A 21300-nucleotide genomic window follows, 5' to 3' on the forward strand; every position below is an offset into this window, starting at 1 on the left:
GACTCGAGGCATTTGCAGGACCGCAGCTCCAGCACCATGCCTGCCGCTTTTACCGACTCAAACAGTCCCAGCACTATCTCTCCTTTGCTGCACCTGCTAAAGCACCTTGTAACTTTCAAACAGAACTTGGGATTATTTCATTTTTGCCTGCCTCCTTACTCCCCGTGGGGCGTTAGGTCCACTGAGACCACTGCCTAGTGACCGGTATCCAACAGGCGCTCAGCTGAAGACAAAATAGCGGAACAGGAGTTGAACACATCAGGCAGTTGCCTCACTGACGCCAACGTTACAGACTTCTACAAACTGTAGGAAGTGGGACTGGAGATCAAACTCTTCGGAGCAGGTGAACGGTCTCTACCATCAAGGTAGGTGGGAGAAACGTATGCACTGGGGCAAAGCATGGGAGTGGAGAGGGGGGTTAGAGGCTCCGGTAAATAATGCAGGGGTGCCAAGGCCACGCCTGAATGTGCCTCTGTGAGGTCAGGGCTGAATGAAGGAGGGGAGGACCAGTGGGACTGACACACGTCTCCACGGAGAACGTGGGAAGCAGCAGAATGTAAGTTTGAAAAAAAAAAAAATCCTACTAGGAACACACAAAAAGCCAATTTTGGAAAGTACTTTTTTTCTTTTTAACTCTCAATCCCGTAAAGAAAGAACCGAAGGAACGTGTGTCGACATACTTGCACGGGAGGAAGGAAGCTGCCTCAGCGCAGGGAGATGTACAATGGTCGAAAAGTGAAACTATTTTAAATAAACTCAGAGTTCAAGAGCTAAGAAAACTTTGCAATGCACACTCAAAAGGAAAAACAAAGATACAAGCTCTAAATTTTAGCAATTGCATTTTACTAAAATATAGAGTGTGAGCCAAATAGAGAGTGTGAGTGCTGAGCGCGAGACAAAGTTAGCGTATTTGATTCTTATACGTGCTTTTCTCCCTTATATTTTAACGCTTCTGAAACTGGAATTCATCTCCGGACGGATTCGTGGCTCTAATGCTGTCCAGTGTTCTTTTAGGACCTCCCTGTCCTTGAGTGTTGGCAAATCTCAAAACCCAAGAAACACTTTTGGATAACACCACCAAACAATGCAAAGGTGTCTCCTTTCCTCAAGTAAATTTCGCGATACAACGTAGTTCTAATTAAAATCCCAATTTTTCTTTTTAAGAACTTCAAAACGAGGATTCATCTGGAATAATAAAGCGACGAGAAGCACCACAGGAGTCCTGGAAACAGAAGCGCACTGCAGAAAGCCTCCCTCTCTTGGACATTCTAGTGTAGAGCAGAGATCCACCACTTCACAGGGTGCGGCTCTGCGAACAGACGTCAACCCAGAGCATACAGGAATGTAGCTCTTACGAAAGTGGCATTTCGGAATAATCCTAGGATGAGACGCTGACAATTTAAAACCAAAGCAAGTTAAGTCGCCAACCCACAACCTATTTTTGAAAAGAATCCGCATGTTAAGATCCAAGGTCTTTCTAATGATTCTTCTCAAGGAAGAAGCCATTATAAAATGACAGATTCGAATATTTTAAAATGTGAGGCTTGAATATACAGGCTTGGACAACACAGGGGATAGGGGTGCCAAAAATCCACCTTCAACTTGACTCCACAGAAGCTTAACCATGGACAGCCTACGGATGACCAGAGCCAGCTTCTCCATGACATCGATGGTCAGGGAACACATATTCTGTATGTGGTATGCATTATGAACTGTGTTCTTACAATAAAGGAAACTAGAGGAAGAAAATGTAACTAAGAAAATCAGGAGGCGGGGTGCCTCGGTGGCTCAGTGGGTTAAAGCCTCTGCCTTCGGCTCAGGTCATGATCTCAGGGTCCTGGGATCGAGTCCCGCATCGGGCTCTCTGCTCAGCGCCCCACCCCTGCCTGCCTCTCTGCCTACTTGTGATCTCTCTCTCTCTGTCAAATAAATAAATAAAATCTTAAAAAAAAAAAAGAAAGAAAATCAGGAGGCGGAGAATAAGTGGACCCATGTTGTTCAAGGATTGGCTGTGTCCCAAAACAACATAAACACAACTAAAGAGCAATGTCAAGAACAGGCTCGGAACAACATTTGCAATAAGTGACTAAATACACCAAAAGCTCTTAGGTATCATTGAAAAAGAAAATATCTTTATGCTAAAACGGACCAAAGACAGCGTAACAATCATGGCAATTAAATAATAAAATACGAATGACTAATAAATGCTTGTAATTCGTGTATTGTGAATGTAGGACCATTTTCTTCTCAGGACTTTAAAAAAAAAAAAAAGAGTTGCTAGTGTGAAGGACCAGAATTTGGGGCTGGGTGGCACAGTGTTCCCGTAGGCCTGGAGGGTTTCAGCAGAGGAGGGATGTGATCCCACCCAGGTTTTAGATCACCCTGAATGTTGTGCTGAGAACCAATCGGAGAAGGCCGAGGTAGAAGGAGCCACACAGATCAGGGGGTAAATACAATAATCCAGGCTGGGGGATGCCTGCCTGGCTCTGCTGGTTAAGCATCTGCCTTCAGCTCAGGGTCCTAGGATCAAGCACAGCACCAGGTTCTCTGCTCAGTGGCGAGCCTGCTTCTCCCTCTGCCCCTCCCCATCCCCTGCTCATGCTTTCTCTCTTTCTCTCTCTCTAACAGATAAATGAATAAAATCTTGGGGCGCCTGGGTGGCTCCGTGGGTTAAAGCCTCTGCCTTCGGCTCAGGTCATGATCTCAGGGTCCTGGGATCGAGTCCCGCATCGGGCTCTCTGCTCAGCGCCCCACCCCTGCCTGCCTCTCTGCCTGCTTGTGATCTCTCTCTGTCAAATAAATAAATAAATAAAATCTTAAAAACAAAAACAAAAAAACATACCCAGGCAATGGTCCTAGTCCTGGTAATCTGAAGATTGTGAGAATTAGGTGGAGAGTCTAAACATCCTCCAGCCATGCCCCACAACCCCTGCCGCTAACTGTGTGTGTGTGTGTGTGTGTGTGTGTGTACATGTGCGCACACCATCACCATCATTTCCTGGAGGACTGCATGTGGGGTCTGAGAGAACACTGGGGATCATGAAAGACTCCGGAGTCTCTGGCCTGAGCAACCATCATATAGGCCTGGTGAACAGCTGCTGAGACGGGCAGTCAGAGCAGGTTCGAGGAAAAAGATCGGGAGTTTGCGTCCACAAGTTACATTTCTGTTATCTTGCGGAAATCTGAGTGGAGCTGTTGGGTAGGCAGTAGGATATATGAAGAGTCTGGGTTTCTGTATCTCCCACCTAAGCTGTCTGTCTGGTAATGAAGTGTCTGATGAGGAAATCTATCACTGGCGTGTGTTTTCACATTTGTTGTAATAACAGAGAACACATGACTCGTAACGGAGTTACAAATCACACCGGAAGACCAATTAATGAAGAATAATTTTTTTTAAATAGTTACCATGTAACCATTTTTTTTTTTAAGATTTTATCTATTTATTTGACAGAGAGAGATCACAAGTAGGCAGAGAGGCAGGCAGAGAGAGAGGAGGAAGCAGGCTCCCCGCGGAGCAGAGAGCCCGATGCGGGGCTCGATCCCAGGACCCTGAGATCATGACCTGAGCCGAAGGCAGTGGCTTGACCCACGGAGCCCCCCAGGCGCCCCGAGCATAGGTTTTAAAACCGTCAGATGACAAAGGAGACGAAATTGATGACCGATTTCATCCAGAAGTGTGGGAAATCACCTACTCTGCTGTCCTAGATGACTTTCACGCTGTCATTCAACTTCAGCTTGATTTTATCTGCTTGCTCAGCATTACCCAATTTTCATTTCACTTGTTTCATTACAATCTCACTGCTAATCCTTCCAAAAATGACTGATAAATTTCCTGGAAAATTTGTACACGTAATGAGATTATCTTCCTCCTTATCTTGTGTAAAATGTAATTTCACTTTTAAATAATAGTTTGCATGAAGTTAGAAAATAACGAAGGAACAATGTTTATTTAGGCTCCTTTAACCCGGGAACGTAGGCTCTCATTTGCTGGCTCATTTTCTCATTCATTTATTCAACAGCCGTTCACTGAGTGCCAGGGAGTTAGGTAAATAAAATGTGCCCTTTTAGCCGAAGAGGGGCTCAGAGGCCTGGACCCCGCAGATCCCTTAATCATAACGTGCTACAGAAGCAATGTTGCAATGGAGAAACAGAGGAGGAGCTCTGAGATCAGAGGAGAATGTGTCAAAATCCAGAGAAGGATTTAAACCTGGTGTAACACACAAGTTGATAGAAAACAAGAGCTAAATAAATATTGGTTTAGTGACCTTAGTGCAGAAGGTTAAGTATAACTCAGGTGGGAATGTTTGTAGGCCGTACCACTTAACTGATCTAATAACCCATCTTAAGAGTTTCCATCTTAGTGTTTTCTGCCTAACAACTAACAACTCCACATGACTAGTCCTTCCACCGAATGACGCGACTCCACAGTGTCCCTCGAACACCTCAGAGCGTGAAGCCAACTGAACGAGGAGGCCGTCCCACCCGGGTGGTTCTAACAGCAGCTGGGACAGAGAGGAAGCAAAACCTGGGCCTAGGACACGTCAAGGTTAAAGAGCAAAACCCAAGGGGACGCCTGGGTGGCTCAGTGGGTTAAGCGTCTGCCTTCGGTTCAGGTCATGATCCCAGGGTCCTGGGATCAAGTCCCACATCGGGCTCCTTGTTCAGCGGGTTGTCTGCTTCTCCCTCTGCCTGCTGCTCCCCCTGCTTGTGCTCTTTCTCTGTCTGACAAATAAATAAAATCTTAAAAAAAAAAAAAGAGAGAGAGAGAGACAGCAAAACCCAAGGACAACAATCACAAACGGCCAAGCTTCCCAAACAAGGCAGCCGCTTAAACTAAGACCCATCAGGTAATTCCCCAAATATTTTCCCTGCTTTGCTTCCTTGTCGTTGGGATGTTCCTAATCACTTTGGATTTGGTGCTGCCAGTTTCAAATCTACTGTTGCTCAAATACGCTCTTCAAGATTTTAAGATGCCTCGGTTTGTCTTTTCGCTCCTCGTTTCTAGAAGAGCAGCAGGGCGTCAATGTCGCCTGCTGGCAGCTCGGGACACTTTCTGTTAAAACATCAGCGGCATCCCCGGGAGTATTTCCTTGATCAACGAATTATTAAAAATGAATGCTGAATTCGTTACTATTACACTACCCTATGCCGGCACTTAGAAAGCAAATTAAGAATTCTGCGGTCAATTACGATTTAGATTCCAGCTTGACGGGAATGATAAAAGTAAGGGTGAAAAGCAGCATGACAATGAAAATAAGGGTGACATGTTTAAATTGATTGGATTTTCTCTTCTTGCGAAAAAGAGCAGTGAAATTAATTGGCTGTCTAATTCAAGTTGACTCTGTTGTTGTTGAAGTTCATGTGGATTTTTTAGAACAATGCTTGGAAAATAGTAAAAATACTTAGGGTTACCGCACTTCATGTGCGTACAGGCATTTTCGGGAAAAGATATAGGGCAATGAGGGGCAGGATGATTAAGAAACGTGGATGACTACTCAAATACTTCAGCCGAGAAATGTACGGATATGGAATGGCACGAAATGTAAATGAACTTTAGGATCTGGTCTCTTAATTTGACAGCTGTTTGACAACTGCGCGATGGAAAGCTGACCTCAGACAACTGCAAATAAATGAGAGACGATGGAGCCAAAGAATTTCACATGGAATGATACAATATACATTGTGGTAACTCCTCACAGGGGAATAGATAAATGCAGGCTGGGATTTTTATTGTCTTTGAAGGTACTGATACGCAGTGGACTTAAATTTCACAAAGAGCCGTGTGTTACTCTACTACAATTAATGGCACTTTCAGAAACATAACGCCCGCCATCGGTGGAGAAATCATTGTAAACACAATTTGAGATTTCCAGGTGTTTCTTGAAGCAATTTTTACTTGACCTTCCTTGCCTTTACCTATTGGATGCTAAAGCTGTACCACTTACCCCCCTCCCCCCTTTTTAATTTAAAAATAATGAGCTCCTTCATGGTACGGCTCGAGAAGCCACACATGGCCAAGAAAGCCAAGCAGCTTAATCCACAAAGTACAATTCAGCATCCACGGCTTCACTCTAAGGAAGCTACTGAGATATTCTGTGCCTCACTTTTCTCAGCGTGGTGAAAATAAGGAGAGAAAACCACGTTTCATTATTTAATCATTAAAAATTCTGTTCTCGGGGCGCCTGGGTGGCTCAGTGGGTTAAAGCCTCTGCCTTCGGCTCAGGTCAGGATCCCAGGGTCCTGGGATGGAGCCCCGCATCGGGCTCTCTTCTCAGCAGGGAGCCTGCTTCCTCTTCTCTCTCTCTCTCTGCCTGCCTCTCTGACTATCTGGGATCTCTGTCAAATAAATAAGTGAAATCTTAAAAAAAAAAAAAAATTCTGTTCTCGGAAGGTAGATCTTCTTTTCTAAAAAATTTGGGTAGATGATACTATATAAATTATATATCCTATTTCAATGGCTGGAGTGTGTGTGTTTGGGGGAGGCATGTGGGGGTGTCCTCCGGGCAAATTTTGTTGTCATTGTTGAGCCAACATTTAACACTTGAAACTCGGGAAATTTCTCATGAAAATCCAAGTGTCCAGCTTGGACTGGGGAAGCGAATTCCAGCAACATGGGGTCTGCGCTGATCTGGCCCAATCAGCGGCAGCTCACTTGCTGTGCCCACGCTCCAATTCAAGACCAGCACGCAGCCCTAAAACAGGTGAGGAAGAGCCAAGAGCATGTGTCTCTGAAAATGGAAAAAGTCACTTTGGGCAACTAAAAGGAGTTTCTTGTGACCAGGGAATGACTTTAGGAAAAAAAAAAAAAAAATCTCGTTTCTAAGGCTTCCCTATAATCACTTTCCAGCAAGACGCTTCCTCCAAACACAATTACAGTCCTAGAAACTCAGTAGCCTAAGGGGGGGTGGGAGGGGAGAGGCCCAGCTGGATCCCTAGATCCGGGCCCACGGAACTCCCTCCCCACGCAGGAAACTGTAGACAGGAAGAACGAAGTGAGCTGTGAGGGCCGAGCACGGGTCTCCAGGCTGGTCTTCCACGGAGCATCAAAACTGACCCTTCCTCCCGCCTGGAGAGGTCAGGTGTCCCCTCTGGGTGCCGCAGTGGGTACCACTCACCACAGTTGTAACTGGACACGCATCTGTGTGACTTTTTTGACTGATGCCTATTTCTCCCACCAAATAGCGGGCAACAGTCGTGACTCACGGATTCATTCATTCATACACTGGGCTCCTACTGTGTGCTTTGGACCATTTTCTAGGCACAACATGCTAGTGGACCAACAATGGATAAACCCAGGTCTCTGCTCTCGAGGTGCTGACATTCTAGGAAATAGACAACAACCAGAAAGAATATGCCAGAAGAGAGGGACGGGAGAAGGGAGGGGAAGGAGCAGGGAGAGGGCACAGGGATTGCCAAGATGGTGCGGGGGGGGGGGGGGGGGGGAGTTCTCGAGGGGCTGGGGGCTGGCAAGGAAGCAGGCCCCGCTGGTGCGGGGAGAGCAGGGTACCAGAGGGAAACAAGCAGAGGCGGAGGCCGAAGCAGCCACAGGTAAGGACGCGGGTTTCGTTCTAAGCCCACCCATCCACACCTCTGTGCTACAACCTTCATTCCACTTCACTATCTCTATTTTCCCATCACAGAAAACACCGCTGCGGCCCCAGGGGTCCCCTTCTCTCGACTGTCCTTCACTCTGCACCGCTTGCCCTGCCCCCAACTTCTTCACGCTCCTCTGTCTGCTAACCAGCAGCTTTCTGGGCCAGCCCTCCGCACGCTTGCTGTCTCCATCCCCCACAAAATCTGCTGGGATCCACAAAGGGCTCGACTCATCTCCGCCTGGATACACAGGGAGAGAACACAGCAAGCCGGGAGCCCGGCCCTCAAATCCAAGCTGAATGATTATTTCCTAGCTAAGACTCACTCCTTCTCCCGGATTCCCTGCCTCATGGGATGCAATCCAAACCCATGTCCAACATCGCCTCCACCAGTCCTCTCCTCGCTGGGACGGACACCCGCTCAACGACTGGTCCCTTTTGACTCTGCATCTCTCCTGATGGTGCCCTTGGGGCTCTCAGGGTCTTATCCACTTTGTTATCTGAAGTGGCTGTCCTCCGGCTTGGTTCACGCAATGCCTAAACCGACGTGGAGACAGCCAATCCCCCCACCGTCATTCTTCATTCAATAAATGTTTATTAATATACAGGAATAATAACTAGCATTAACTGCGTGCTTACTAAGGACCAGACCCTTCTCTAAGAACTCAATGTTATCATTTCATTTTGTCACCAACCTCATCTGTCAGGCCAGATTAAGTCAACTGTCCAAAGTCACAGGGCGAATAAGGGGCAGACACAGGCTCTGCCTTGAGGCTGCTCTTGACCGCCAGTCCTTACTGGACTCCGTCCGAGCGGCTCCCTGCGCTCGCTGAGCTTACAACGGATCACCCGGATGTCCACCTGAAACTGTGCAAAGCACGACAAAAGGAAGCTGTGTGGTCAGGAAGTCTGTCAGGACCGTGATACGGTTGCACTGTCTGTTTTTACTTTCTACATAGTCCTGTCCTTGCCTGATATGTTCTTCCTAATATATTTATTGTGCAACTCTTTTTTTTTTTTTAAGATTTTATTTATTCATTCAACAGAGAGAGAGTGAGAGAGGGGAGCAGCAGACAGAGGGAGAGGGATCAGCAGACCCCTGGCTGAGCAGGGAGCCTGATGTGGGGCTCGATCCCTGGACCCCAGGATCATGACCTGAGCTGAAGGCAGACACTTAACCAACTGAGCCACCCAGGTGCCCCCATTGCCCAACTCTTGCTGTTCTATGTAAAAAAAAACACAAGAGAAGCGACGTATCTGCATGCCCAGCACAGTGCCTGGCACGTACCAGGTGCTCAGGAAACGCTTGTTTGGATGACATTTTAGCAGAGATCCAGGCGGACCCTGTGATCTAAGGCGTGGGCAGTGGAAGGAGGAGAGGCTGGGGAAGAAACAGGCCACGCAGAGTGTGTGGTCAACATCAGGACGGTCTTTTCTATCCTCAGAGTAAGCGAAAGCCACGGGTTGTGTTATGTCCTTATTAACGCCTACCAATGGCCGCCCAGTACCTAGAGGGTAAGTCTGGATGCGCAGCAAGGCATGCGAGGCCCTTTATGACCCGCCCCCTAACTTCTTTAGCCAAATCTCTGGTAGTATCACCAGCGCTGTGGGCTTTCTGTTTCTGTTACACTGTAAAGTATGCAGGTGCCTAAATGGTCTCCTACCATACAATTTCACGTCTGCTGGGTCTTTCCTCGTGATGTTCTCTCTGCCTGGAAAGTTCTCCTCTTACACACACCTACCTGACAAACACCCACCTAACCTTCCTTCTGAGACTCCCGTGCCTTCTCTGTGAAGCCTTTCTGACCTCCACAGGTAGAAATGAGCATCCTCTCTGCCCTTCTCTGGACGTTGAACTGCCTGTTTACACTGCAGTACCAACATATTTGTTTTATTGTACTTACCTATATGCCCGTCTTGCTCTATTAGCTGGGAGCTGCTTCAGGGCAGGGACAGATCTTTCCATCACTAGCAAAAGTCATCAATAAATGCATGAGGGTCTTTCCGCAAATAACTTTCAGGAAAAGACCACCACACAGCATCAGCACTTTCTGCCACTTTAATGACATCTTGTTTTCTGGTCCTAGGCGAATCGAACTTTCTTTCCAACAGGCAGGTAAATGTCAAGGGGATTTCAACAGCTTCCCCTGCCTCAGTGATTTCAACCTGAGCTACGCAGAATAAACAAAATTCTGTACAAGTGAGAACTCGTCCAGTCACATTTCCCTGTCTTTCAAAGGCCACGTCTTCAAGCCTGAATGTTCAACAAGTACTTATGGAAAGAGACTTTTTTGTTTTTTTGTTTTAGTATAACCTCACTTTACTTATTCCAGAGATATTTGTGAATGGCTGAATATCTACCTGCTGAAAGACTTATCGACCGTTGCCCTTCTTGCAAGAAAACATGTTGGACCTTGAATCAGGGGACTGCCTAACTGTCCAAGGTTAACTGTGCGCTTCTTTAAATAACCTCTTTGGCCATTCACTTGGTCCTTCACTCAAGAGAAAGTGAAAATCGTGGCGGGAATCCAGGCTCGGCACTTTCTGTCCTTCACTAATACCCTGATTTTCAAATCCCCAAGTATTTTTATAAGGACTAAGAATCTGGCCTTTAGGTATCTTTATGGTTTAATCCCACTTAGCTTCAGTTAGGAGAGGACAACGGTAACTTCAGGGGACGGACCCTTATGCACAGAGCTTCCGCAAGCCAACCGCAGAAATGACACGCAGCACTGGTTAACCCGCATCACTTGGTCTGCCTCGCAACAGCAGTGTGGACAATAGCACGTTCTACACCATCGACCGTACGTGCACCAAAAGCAATACCAGAGTGGCGTTACTCAGATACATCACCAGATTTTTATTTCAGAGTTCATTTTCTTTCTTATGAGCTAGCAGGTAAATGTCTTCTAGTCCAAAAGGAACCTCAGTTGGAATAAAAGCTAAACCTATACATTATCTTAGTATTTTAGGGCTGCACTGTAAATTTTAAGGCACAAGGACACTCTAGATTACAAGTATACATAAATCTTATTAACTACCAAATTTTCTCTTTTGTTTCATCCTATCTCTACATTCCATCATTCAGATCCTTTAGAATTTCTTTGTTCCCTCCGTGATCATTGCTTCCGGGAGAAATCTGGCACAGGATCTGAGGGAAATGACACAGCGAAATTTTCCTTAAGATTAATCACACAGGTAAGTAATTTCCCCTTCTTGCCAAACAATATTTTCTAAAACTTCTTAGAAAATCACGAAGACAGAACTGGGTGGTCATGAAAATGTGAATTTTTAGGACTTACTTAACCACTTACACACAACTTTTCAAGGTCTAATCGCTCACCTGAAGCAGTTTGGGGCCGGAAATAGCAACACAAAGAACTCCCCAAAGCTGGTCTGGGTTAAAGAGCATGGGGAGAAGAATCTGCTTCAATGTCTGTCCCAGAAACCCTGAGTCCTATTCCTGCTCCTTTCAAGTGTCCGGGAGCTCAGCAGGGAATTCAGAACCATCAAAGGTCTCTAACTCTACAGTACGAATATCAAGGCATCAAAATTTATCATGTATTAAACCTTAAAAGCAGTCTGTCAGGAAGGCAAGGGGAGTGCGTATGAGATAAGGTAATGTACAAGCCTCCAGGGGACAGGCCACACAGTCGGCTTTGAATCCGTATCAGCAGCCCTCAGTCAGCCGGGAGTCCCCCTAATCTAGAGAATGGGTTGGGGGGTAGTCTGCAGTTCACAGCAGGAAACAGACAGGCTACTGGGATTCAGATGAACTGACTATTGGGAAAGGCAAGACAGTAATGAAGACAGACAGACGAAAGAAAGAGGGACGCCTGGGTGACTCAGTCGGTTGGGTGTCTGCCTTCTGCTCGGGTCCTGATCCCAGGGTTCTGAGATCAAGTTCCTCGCCGGGCTCCCCGCTCGGTAGGGAGTCTGCCTCTCCTCTCTCTCTGCCTCTGCCTGCCACTCGTGCTCACGCTCTCTCTCTGACAAATACATATTCAGAAAGAAAGACAGAAAGAAAGAAAGGAAGGAAGTTAAAGCCTCTGCCTATGGCTCGGGTCGTGATCCCAGGGTCCTGGGATTGAGCCCCACATCGGGCTCGCTGCTCAGCGGGGAGCCTGCTTCCTCCTCTCTCTCTGCCTGCCTCTCTGCCTAGTTGTGATTTCTGTCAAATAAATAAAAAAAAGGAAAAAGAGGTCACGTGGGAAGAAATTCCGCTTGATTTCGTGTTGGAACAACATGGAGACATTCAGGAAGGGGGCAGGTTCCCGAGTCCCCCAAACCAGGTCTAATCACGACATGCTACCCAGAGACACAAGCCAAGAATCGTAACTCCGAAAATCCCAATTGGTATTATTTCCATTATGTCTCAGTTAAACGTCGCTGATTCGTGAACCATTTCTACCAGCACTTCTTCGATTTACCAGAACTGACTACACCATTCCACAGCACCTGCAAAATGGGAGCCGCACTTTCAAATGAGAAGAATTCAAATACAGGTAAATTCACACTCGAAAGAACTGTGTGTGTATATTCATGCGCACACACACAGAACACAGTTTGCAGTAGAACCCAAGTGTCTCAGTCCACTGGGGAAACACATCTTCCCTTCCCATTCTCTGCCTTGAGACCGTTACTGCAGACATGTGACGGATAATCGGATTCTGAAAGCGTGGAGGATACGGGCTAGACACAGACCACGCGTTCACATTAACAGTACTGAGAACAGCCAACGTTAATTGAGCGCTTAGCTTTCCGAAGGCCAAGTGCTCTAACTCCTCCACTCGGATGGCAGATGGCTCTACCACCAGGCCACTGGGACACGTTCCCCTCTAACACTTGGTAGCAAGGATGGCGGCAGTCAGCCTGGTAGAAAGAAAGGGAATAACCCGATTCTGAAGTGCTGCCTGGACCGGGACACTTCGACGGGGAGGAGAACGCAGTGAACCTGGACGTCCACCACGGTCCGCGGGTTCTGCTCCCAATGTGACCACTTTCAGACGCGTGATCAGCGGCATCACGAAGCTTCGTTTTATTCCTCTGCGACGCCGGAATAAATGCCACCTCACGAAGATGCCGTAAGAAGCAAAATAAATAAAGTGAATTAGGTAACGGCCCGCTAATGTGGCGTGTAAATGACAAAATACTATCTACAAACACATGTTCACATCCTCGTCCGCTCTGCGTCCGCCGGCAAAATTGCACCTAGAGTTATTCTGGATCTGGATACCAGTGCCGGCCGGACTCACTCTACTTAGACGGACCATTCCGGCGAGGAGAATCAAATGCAATTTAGGAACTATTTGGGGTTATGTAAATTCAGGAAAAGAGACTCCGCATTTAAAATGCGTTTTCTTTTGGACATTGTTCAGTAATGCTCATCATTTGCCTTATATGAAAAACATATTTCGTGGGAGACTCTCTCCCACGTGTTATTCGAAGACTCTAGACAGATCTGATCTAGTGCAGTAGCTAATTCGAAGCATCTGAGTAAGCCACAAGGCACAGACTGCAGAGACCACCGAACGAATACGAGTTGTCCGTCAGTGAAAACATCAAAGCCAAACAAATCACAACATTCGGAGGAAAAGTGTATTTCTCACACTGACTTTTCTTAACATAGGATGTTCTATGAATCGCATCACCGGTGTTTGCTAACATCGGTCTTAGTCTCCGAGAACACGCCACCGAGTTTAATAACCAGTTTGTTCAACCGGGAAGATGAAAGGCAATTCCTATCGCTCGAGGCAGACTGCACAGTCAAAACAAAAGAGACATCACAGAAAGGGAGAATGGAGAAAGATGCATTAGATATTAATCTCACATTCACTGGGAAAACAGAAAAATCTTTATCTGTTTCTCCTTTCAGAGTTTAAAAGGCTGTGAATTTTCTGTGGCCCTACCCACCCTATAATTCAGAGCTTTTTATCCAAAGCCCTTCCTTTTTACCTTATTTCAGCCACGAAAAGTCTCTCAACTACTGTCAGTATCAAACAAAGAGACGCGTCTCTTCCTGACCTTGCTTCATTCACACCTCTTGATCTCTTTCATTTCCTTTCATGAAAACTCTTCAACATTCCCAGAGACACTAGATCCTAGAGATAACATACCGTTATCAGCTTTACTTTCTAATTATAACCTACCTCGCAGATCTGAAAGTCTACTTAGTTTTGTGCCTTTCTTGTAATTTTCTCCAAAATAAAGTCCCTGAGAACATCAGTGGTTCTTACAGCTAAGTCTAGGGTATGAATTCATTCATCGTTTATTTGATCTTACAAAAAAGCCGTTGGTGGAGGGGCTGGGAATCCTATGAACCCAGACTTAAGGAGATGAGCTAATGTAAAATGCTTAGAACGTTACTTGGCATAAGGCAAGTGCTAAGTAAGTGTTAGCTGCGATCGTGGTTACGATGAACACTTCTTGCTACTTTCCCCTGCTTCCCCATCCATATTCCTTTATTCTCAACATACCTCCCTTGGGAATTTCACCCCACTGGCTTGCTATATGCTTGTGGGGACGAAGTGCTGGGTGTACAGGATAAATAAGTCGCAATCGTTGGGCTCAACGTTGAGAGTTCTCCAGGGAAGAGATACAGATGAAGAATTACAGGGTGAGGGGTGTCTCGGTGGCTCAGTGGATTAAAGCCTCTGCCTTCGGCTCAGGTCATGATCTAAGGGTCCTGGGATCGAGCCCCACATTGGGCTCTCTGCTCTGCAGGGAGCCTGTCCCCCTCCCTTGCTCTGCCTACTTGTGATTTCTGTCAAAAAAATACACAAAATCTTAAAAAAAAAAAGAGAAAGAATTACAGGGTGAGGTCACAGGTGCCTGTTAACTGTGGTTAGAGAGCGAGAGCTCCAAAGTGCCGTCACATGGAGGAAGACACACGGAGCGTTCCCAGAGACGGGAACCGTGAGCACCAGGCTGGGGCTCTAAGGACGCGGACTCTAACTCCACATGGGGAGGACACTGCCAATGGTCGGGCTGCCCACCTAGGGAACCAGCTGCCTGGCCACCAGGGATAACCAAGCAAGCGGTACCTGCCGGGGGTACTGCAGAAATGAAAGGATCAGACCCAAAGGAAGTCGCCAACATTCTTGAGCGACTTACAAACAGAGGAACAGTGGAGGAGAAGAGTCTTTAAACTCCCTTTCCTGTGTGCTCATGCAGCTCCACCGAGCAGTGGATCCTGCCTGTGCCTAGGGACGTGGTGAAGGAGAGGTGGGCCCGGAGGCCTGGCCGGCAGCGAGCATACCCTCACTTGTCCAGTCCGCCCGCGCGGGAGGACGAAAGCCAGAACCCAAGGCCAGGCCTTTGAGAACAAAGTCGCTTTTACCACCTCTCGTTTCGAGTGGAAGGTTGAGGGCACAGATGGGCTATGAACAGAGCCCCTATAATTTTTTTTAAATATTTTATTTATTTATTTGACAGAGAGAGCGTTAACAAGTAGGCAGAGAAGCAGGCAGAGAGAGGGGGAAACAGGATCCCTGCTAAGCAGAGAGTCTGATGTGTGGCTCGATCCCAGGATCCTAAGATATTGACCTGAGCTGAAGGCAGAGGCTTAACCCACTAAGCCACTCAGGTGCCCCAAGCCCCTATAATTTCTTGTCCAAACTTGAACAGTGGAGGGGAAAGGGGGGCATTATTAATAATTACGCCAGGAACACAAGCATAAACCAGGACAAATGGTCGCCCCAGCTATCAGTGGGTAGTTACACACACAGAAACGTGAGCCAGAGGATGCCTGAGGCAGAAATTGGAGCCAGGATCTTGGGTAAAGATCTAAGAGTGAAATCAAAAGGAGAAATCAGTGGTTCTCAATCAGGGGCAACATTGGTCCCCAGGGAACATTTGGCAATGGCTAAAGACGTGTTCAGTTGTCACAACTCAGGGGTGTGCTGCTCATACCAGCTGGTGGGTAAAAACCAGGGATGCCAGGCCACAGCCCACAAAGCACAGGACAGCCCCTCACAACAAAGTCGGCCAACCCACGCTGCCAAGAGCACCGAGGCTGAGAATCCCTATGCTAAAAATGAAAAGCTCTGCCGGCACAAACATACGAAACGTCTGCACTTCAAATGAAAACTACAGAACATATCCAGACCCTACCCGACAAAGAGTTAATAATCCGATCTGCACACATCAGAGAGTACCGGGGAACACAAATGGCCGATAGACATTAAAAGCACCCGCCCCCCAAAACAACTCTACCTCCTAAGTCATCAGAACAACTTGAACTAAAAAGATGCACCTAAGGTTCCCTACAAACCTGGCCCAGACCTCCTGACTTGCAGGGTCAGCGATAAGTCCTTCACACGTGCCTCGGGAAGCGTAGGGTGATTTAAAACCAAGCACACACACGGAGAGAAGACCTTCCAGGAAGGAATTCCTCCACACTTGCAATACATATCTTGTTTGATTTTAACTTTTTAACTTATTTTTTTAAATGATCTCTTCAGAGAGAAAGAGATTGGGGACAGAGGGAGGGTGAGTGAGACTCTCCAGCAGACTCCATGCTGAGTGCAAAGCCCAACGCGGGGCTCGATCTCACGACCCTGAGATCATGACCTGAGCCGCCAATCGAGAATCAAGCGCTTAACTGACTGAGCCATCCACGTGCCCCTTAACTTTTTATTTTAAAAGCCACATATCTTTTAACACAAGATTTTAGTTAAGGACACATTCAAATACTGAGCTACGAGAATTTTGGTTCAGCATTATTTATGTGGGCAAAAATGTAGAAATCCCTAAAATGTCAAATAAGGAGAGACTGATTAAACAAATCACTATATACCTATATATGATCACGTTATAGTGAATATTGACATGGGAAAATGTTTATGATACATTATTTAAAGAAGACATATAGAAGCTATATGTATGATACACATAAATCATTTCTGTGAGAAATTAATATATATGTAGAGATTGTGTGTGTGTGTTAAAAAAAAAAAGCCTACAATAATATAAATGAATATGTTAACACGTGAGTCTGTCTGGGCGGGGGGATATAGCACCACAAAGCCAGAGGTATGTGCTTGTGCTCTGCTGAAACTCTGAAACGCAGAGCGGTGCCTGGTACAGGGGAAACATAAAATAAAGAATGTTATTGCTAATCGCTATTTTTCCTTATTTATATTTTCTCACTGACCTGTGATGGAAACATTATTTGCATAACACATTTCTTTAAATGTTGCTTTTAAGAAGAATAATTCAGGGGTGCCTGGGTGTCTTAGCAGGTTACGCGCTGCCTTCGGCTCCAATGAGTCAGGGTCCTGGGATCGAGCCCTGTGTTGGGCCCCCAGCTCAGCAGGGAGTCTGCTTCTCCCTCTCCCTCTGTGCGTTAATAATTTATTTGTTTATAATAATTTGTTAATACTTAATATTAACAAATAAATATTTATTAACAAATAAATTTTTAAAAAGAACAATAATTCAAAGGCAAAACAGAATGTTTTGCAAATAGAAATGTCAGTAATGCCACCTGCCTCACAGGGTAGTGGGTTTAAATAATAATTTCTGTAAATATGCTTGGTAAGCTCTAAAACACTGTAGGGATGTCAACAATTCGTTACTCTGTTAAGACCCTACATTCCAAGTGAAATCAGTCCCATGTGTGTTTTGGGTGCCAGCCCTCACCTCACCCATGTCTCTTCTACTACCTCGTCCTTTGAAAACACTCAGAGGTGCGTGCGGAGGCTTCAGAAGCCAGAAGCTGTGACAAGAGACTGACAAAGTGGGGGCGCATCCATCAGGAGGAACAGCAGGTCACCAATGGAATGGACCCTGCAGAAATGTATTTATTGACAACCACTCCTAAACGCTAAAACAGAAAAATCATCTCCATGTAACGTAAGTAAAATAATCGCAAATACAGTTTATTATAACAATATCTACTATGTCCGATACTCAATTATGCTGAAATTTCTGACAAGTCTTATCTTTTTCAATTTTTTAAATTCATTCCACTTGAATTTACTCAGCTTTTCCCTGTGAGTCGCTTGTTTCTTCGATTCGGTCAAAGCCATCTATCACATTTTATCTTTCAGTTGCTAAATTTTATGGATGTCTTTCATCCTTTGAAGGCAGACCTGCTTTCAGGCCTCGCTATGGTTTTAAATGAGGCGTGCGTATATATTACAAAACATGAATATAATTCCTTCTTACATTTTAATGTTAGTAGTTTCCATATACATAATATATATATACACACATATATATACACATATTTATACACTACACTAGTCATTATTTCATAAATCAGAAGCTGAAGCTCATTTTCTCCCCCTAAAACACATGTAGGGATTGTTTTCCAGAGCTTTATTTTTCCTACTTTCACACAGAGATCACAGAAGTAGGGTCCAAAGAAGCACTCAGAGCTAAGAAGAGCTAAAAGTATTCAAAAAAATAAGAAATGTTATTCGAATCCTTTTATAAATTCAGACAGAAAGAATTTTTTTTTTCCCCACAGAACTCAGAATCTGAAAATTTTACCCATACCAACCACATACAGGCATTTTTTAAGTTGGATTTCAGCTCCGTAAAAAAACAGGAAGCTCTTGCCTTCACCAACTATTTCTTTATCTACCTGCTATTCAAAACTCAGTTAAAGGTTTGCTGCCCAGTGCTCTTTGTTTTGCTTACACTAGTTAAAGCCCCTAATGAAAATGTTCTCGCCTTCCTTTAATTTTACGTAACTGCTTCATAATACTAGAACTGAAATCCTTCCAATAAAATTGAGAAAATACTGTAATTTGGGAAGGTTACTAATACCATAGTAACAGTGGGATTCAACAGTGATGGTGATCATCAAGATATTTAAGTATTGTGACATTTCCAAAGGGAACTGGAGCCCAGGGCGAGTGGAAGGAGGCGATACAAAGAATCCGACAAGATGAAGAAGTTACGGGCCCATGTGACGCACAGCACTGAAGATGCCTGGGGAGGATGAGCGACCGTGGAGGAGGACGTGGAAGTGTTCCAGAGGAAGAAAGAACAGGAGACCTGCGTGAGCACAGGACGGGGCTAGGAAGCCAACCTAAGAAGGAAATGCTAACAGAAGAGGCAGACAATGCGATGTGTCGGTTCCAGAAAGAATCCCATCCCATCTTCTGGTTCTTCTAAGCAGTTTGAGATGGACACACCCTAAGTCACCCTAAGTCAGCAAATACACTTCCTACTGATGATAAAACAAAGCAGCCAAACGCATTTAAACCTTATTTATTTTTTTAAAAGATTTTATTTATTTGACAGACGGAGATCACAAGTAGGCAGAGAAGTAGGCAGAGAGAGAGGAGGGAAGCAGACTCCCCGCTGAGCAGAGAGCCTGATGCAGGGCTCGATCCCAGGACCCCGAGATCATAACCCGAGTCGAAGGCAGAGGCTTAACCCACTGAGCTGCCCAGGTGCCCCTAAACTTTTAAAATTTCTAATACCTTAGTTTATGTTCAGTTTCTGGAAATTTCTGCCTAAATGTAAATCATTCTGTGTTTTTCTCTGTAGATATTTTCTTGCTAGTGACAGACTTTTCTTCCATGATAAAATCTTGAACTACTTTTTTTTTTTAGGGTGGGGGATGGGAGGGGGATGGCAGCTCAAACTCAAGGCAACTCTGTATTGTTTTTTTGTACTGTTTGGGGATTTCTGAACCATTTGGTGCTTATTAGTTAGTTGCTGCTATTTTTTTTAAATGTCTGTAATTTCACTTTAAATTTGTATTTAAATCTATTTAATTTAAGCAGGAGACAGCAGTTAATATCTCAAGGATAAGTACAGCTCTTCAACAGAAAAAAGGGACCTGAAAGCTAAAATGTGTTTCTGGCTTACTCTTATGACCTAAAATTTATAACTAAATAAAAGTAGTAATTTTTAAAATGTTTTGAAAACAGACCCGAAATAGCAATAGAAATCCACTTTGCTTGTATTGCTTTCTATTCAAAATTTCATTAAAAACATGTTCACTGTGAAGCCAGGATTCTCCTCTTGGCCAAGCAACAAGGGAGGGGAGCAGAAGGAAGAAGAGCTTGGAAGAGCTGCACCGTGGTTTATGAGCTGGGACGGTACGTTTGGAGTGTGGCAGGATGGGTTGGATCTCCCTATAAGACTGTTTGGACATTAAAAATAGTAACAAAAACGGTAACAAAAAAATAAGCCTTATCTGAAATAGACGGATCCCTCCCCAAACAGCTGATAACACGCTGTGAAAGCAGAATGATCCGAGGAATCATCAAATTAAAATTCTCACATTTTACAGAATACCAAATGATATCATCCGCTCAGCCACGCTGTTTTCCGGCTCGTAAGCTGAATTCCTGTTTTAAAACTGGGCCAACTCCTCTTGGGTGTTCTGGTGATGGAAAAGACTTTCCCTAAGTTTTAGCCAAGACTTCTTCACTCTGGTATCGGATGACAAAGGATACGTGGGGGCACACACCGCAGTGACCAGGCTTCGTCAGGGGCGGGGAAGAACTAACTTATAGAAAACTATTTTGATGTGTAAAATAAAAGGGGGACAAAATGATGCATTAAAATAATATGCTCATTAATTTTTAAATATATTCTGTGATTCCATACACCACGTTTACGGAATATTGAATTACTGATTTTTTTTAAAAAGCTGGATCTGCTTGTTTAAAATACACTGTTGGGGCACCTGGATGGCACAGTCAATTGAGCATCCGACTCTTGGTTTCTGCTCGGGTCATGATCTCAGAGTTGTTGGATCGAACCCTGTATCAGGCTCCACGCTCAGCGGGAAGTCTGCTTGGGATTGTCTCTCTCCCTCTGCCCGCCACCGGCTCCTCCCCGAAAGAAATAAATCAATCTTAAAAAAAAATACACTTTTGTGTATGTAAACAAGTGCTAACAAATCAAACCAGAGAAAGAAGAACACAGAAAATGATGAGCTCAGGGGAATGTGCCGGAAATGGATGAGAACAGAAAGTCAGGCGGCTCTGAAACGCTTCTAACTCAGGGACTCTTGGTCGGATGAAGCAAATACACGACTACTCTCTCCACCAAAAACCATCCACCTCAAGAGAGGAGAGAGACAGCTCTGTCCCCCAGAGACCCCTCCAGGAGATGCAGTGTCCCAAGTTCCTGGAACCTCTCCATTTACGTATGTGGTTTGGGGAAGTCTTTTTTTTTTTAAATGTGATAATATTATCATCTAGGAAAAAGGAATAATATCACGATCGAGCTGAAAAGTGGCCCACTGACCTGATTGATGGAGTTGGCGGCACAGGATGCAAGGCCTGTGCCTAGAGAAGTAAGCAGGAAGCAGGACCAGTCAAAAGGTCCTGGGGCCAATGCAAATCCGGCTGAAGTGGTGCTGACGACCAGAGCTGCAAGACAGAAACAGAGCAGACATCTCATCAGCCAAGCCCGCACCAGACCATAAATGCCAAAAACCAAGCCCTCTTCCTTACAAGCCAATCCATTTCAGCAGTGACACAGACTACAGGCTAATCCTCTATCATTATAAACAATTTAAACATTTTTTTCTGATTATCAAAATTATACGTGTTCATGATAGAAAAATGTTAATTTTCCTTTAGTACCATTATACTCAAGAGTAAAAAAACAAAACAAAACAAAAAAAAACCAATGTTCCAGATCCAATCATTCACTTATTGATTCAACAAACAATGACCGAATACCGAATGCGTGATCAGTACTGTGCTGGGCATCAGGCAGTTTATGGGAT

At 45.1% G+C, this 21300-nt stretch overlaps 1 protein-coding gene across 3 annotated transcripts in view; it reads right to left on the reverse strand.

The window, feature by feature from the left end:
- Positions 1-21300, reverse strand: part of LOC123928975 (protoheme IX farnesyltransferase, mitochondrial) — a 130688-nt gene that overhangs the window by 78965 nt on the left and 30423 nt on the right. For all 3 annotated transcript variants that reach the window (XM_045984089.1, XM_045984090.1, XM_045984091.1), the window contains exon 4: positions 20814-20938. In XM_045984089.1, coding sequence (XP_045840045.1) covers positions 20814-20938 — 125 coding nt within the window. The remainder of the gene's footprint in view (positions 1-20813; positions 20939-21300) is intronic.

The sequence above is a fragment of the Meles meles genome, chromosome 18 (genome assembly GCF_922984935.1).
Source record: "Meles meles chromosome 18, mMelMel3.1 paternal haplotype, whole genome shotgun sequence".
Classification (NCBI taxonomy): domain Eukaryota; kingdom Metazoa; phylum Chordata; class Mammalia; order Carnivora; family Mustelidae; genus Meles; species Meles meles.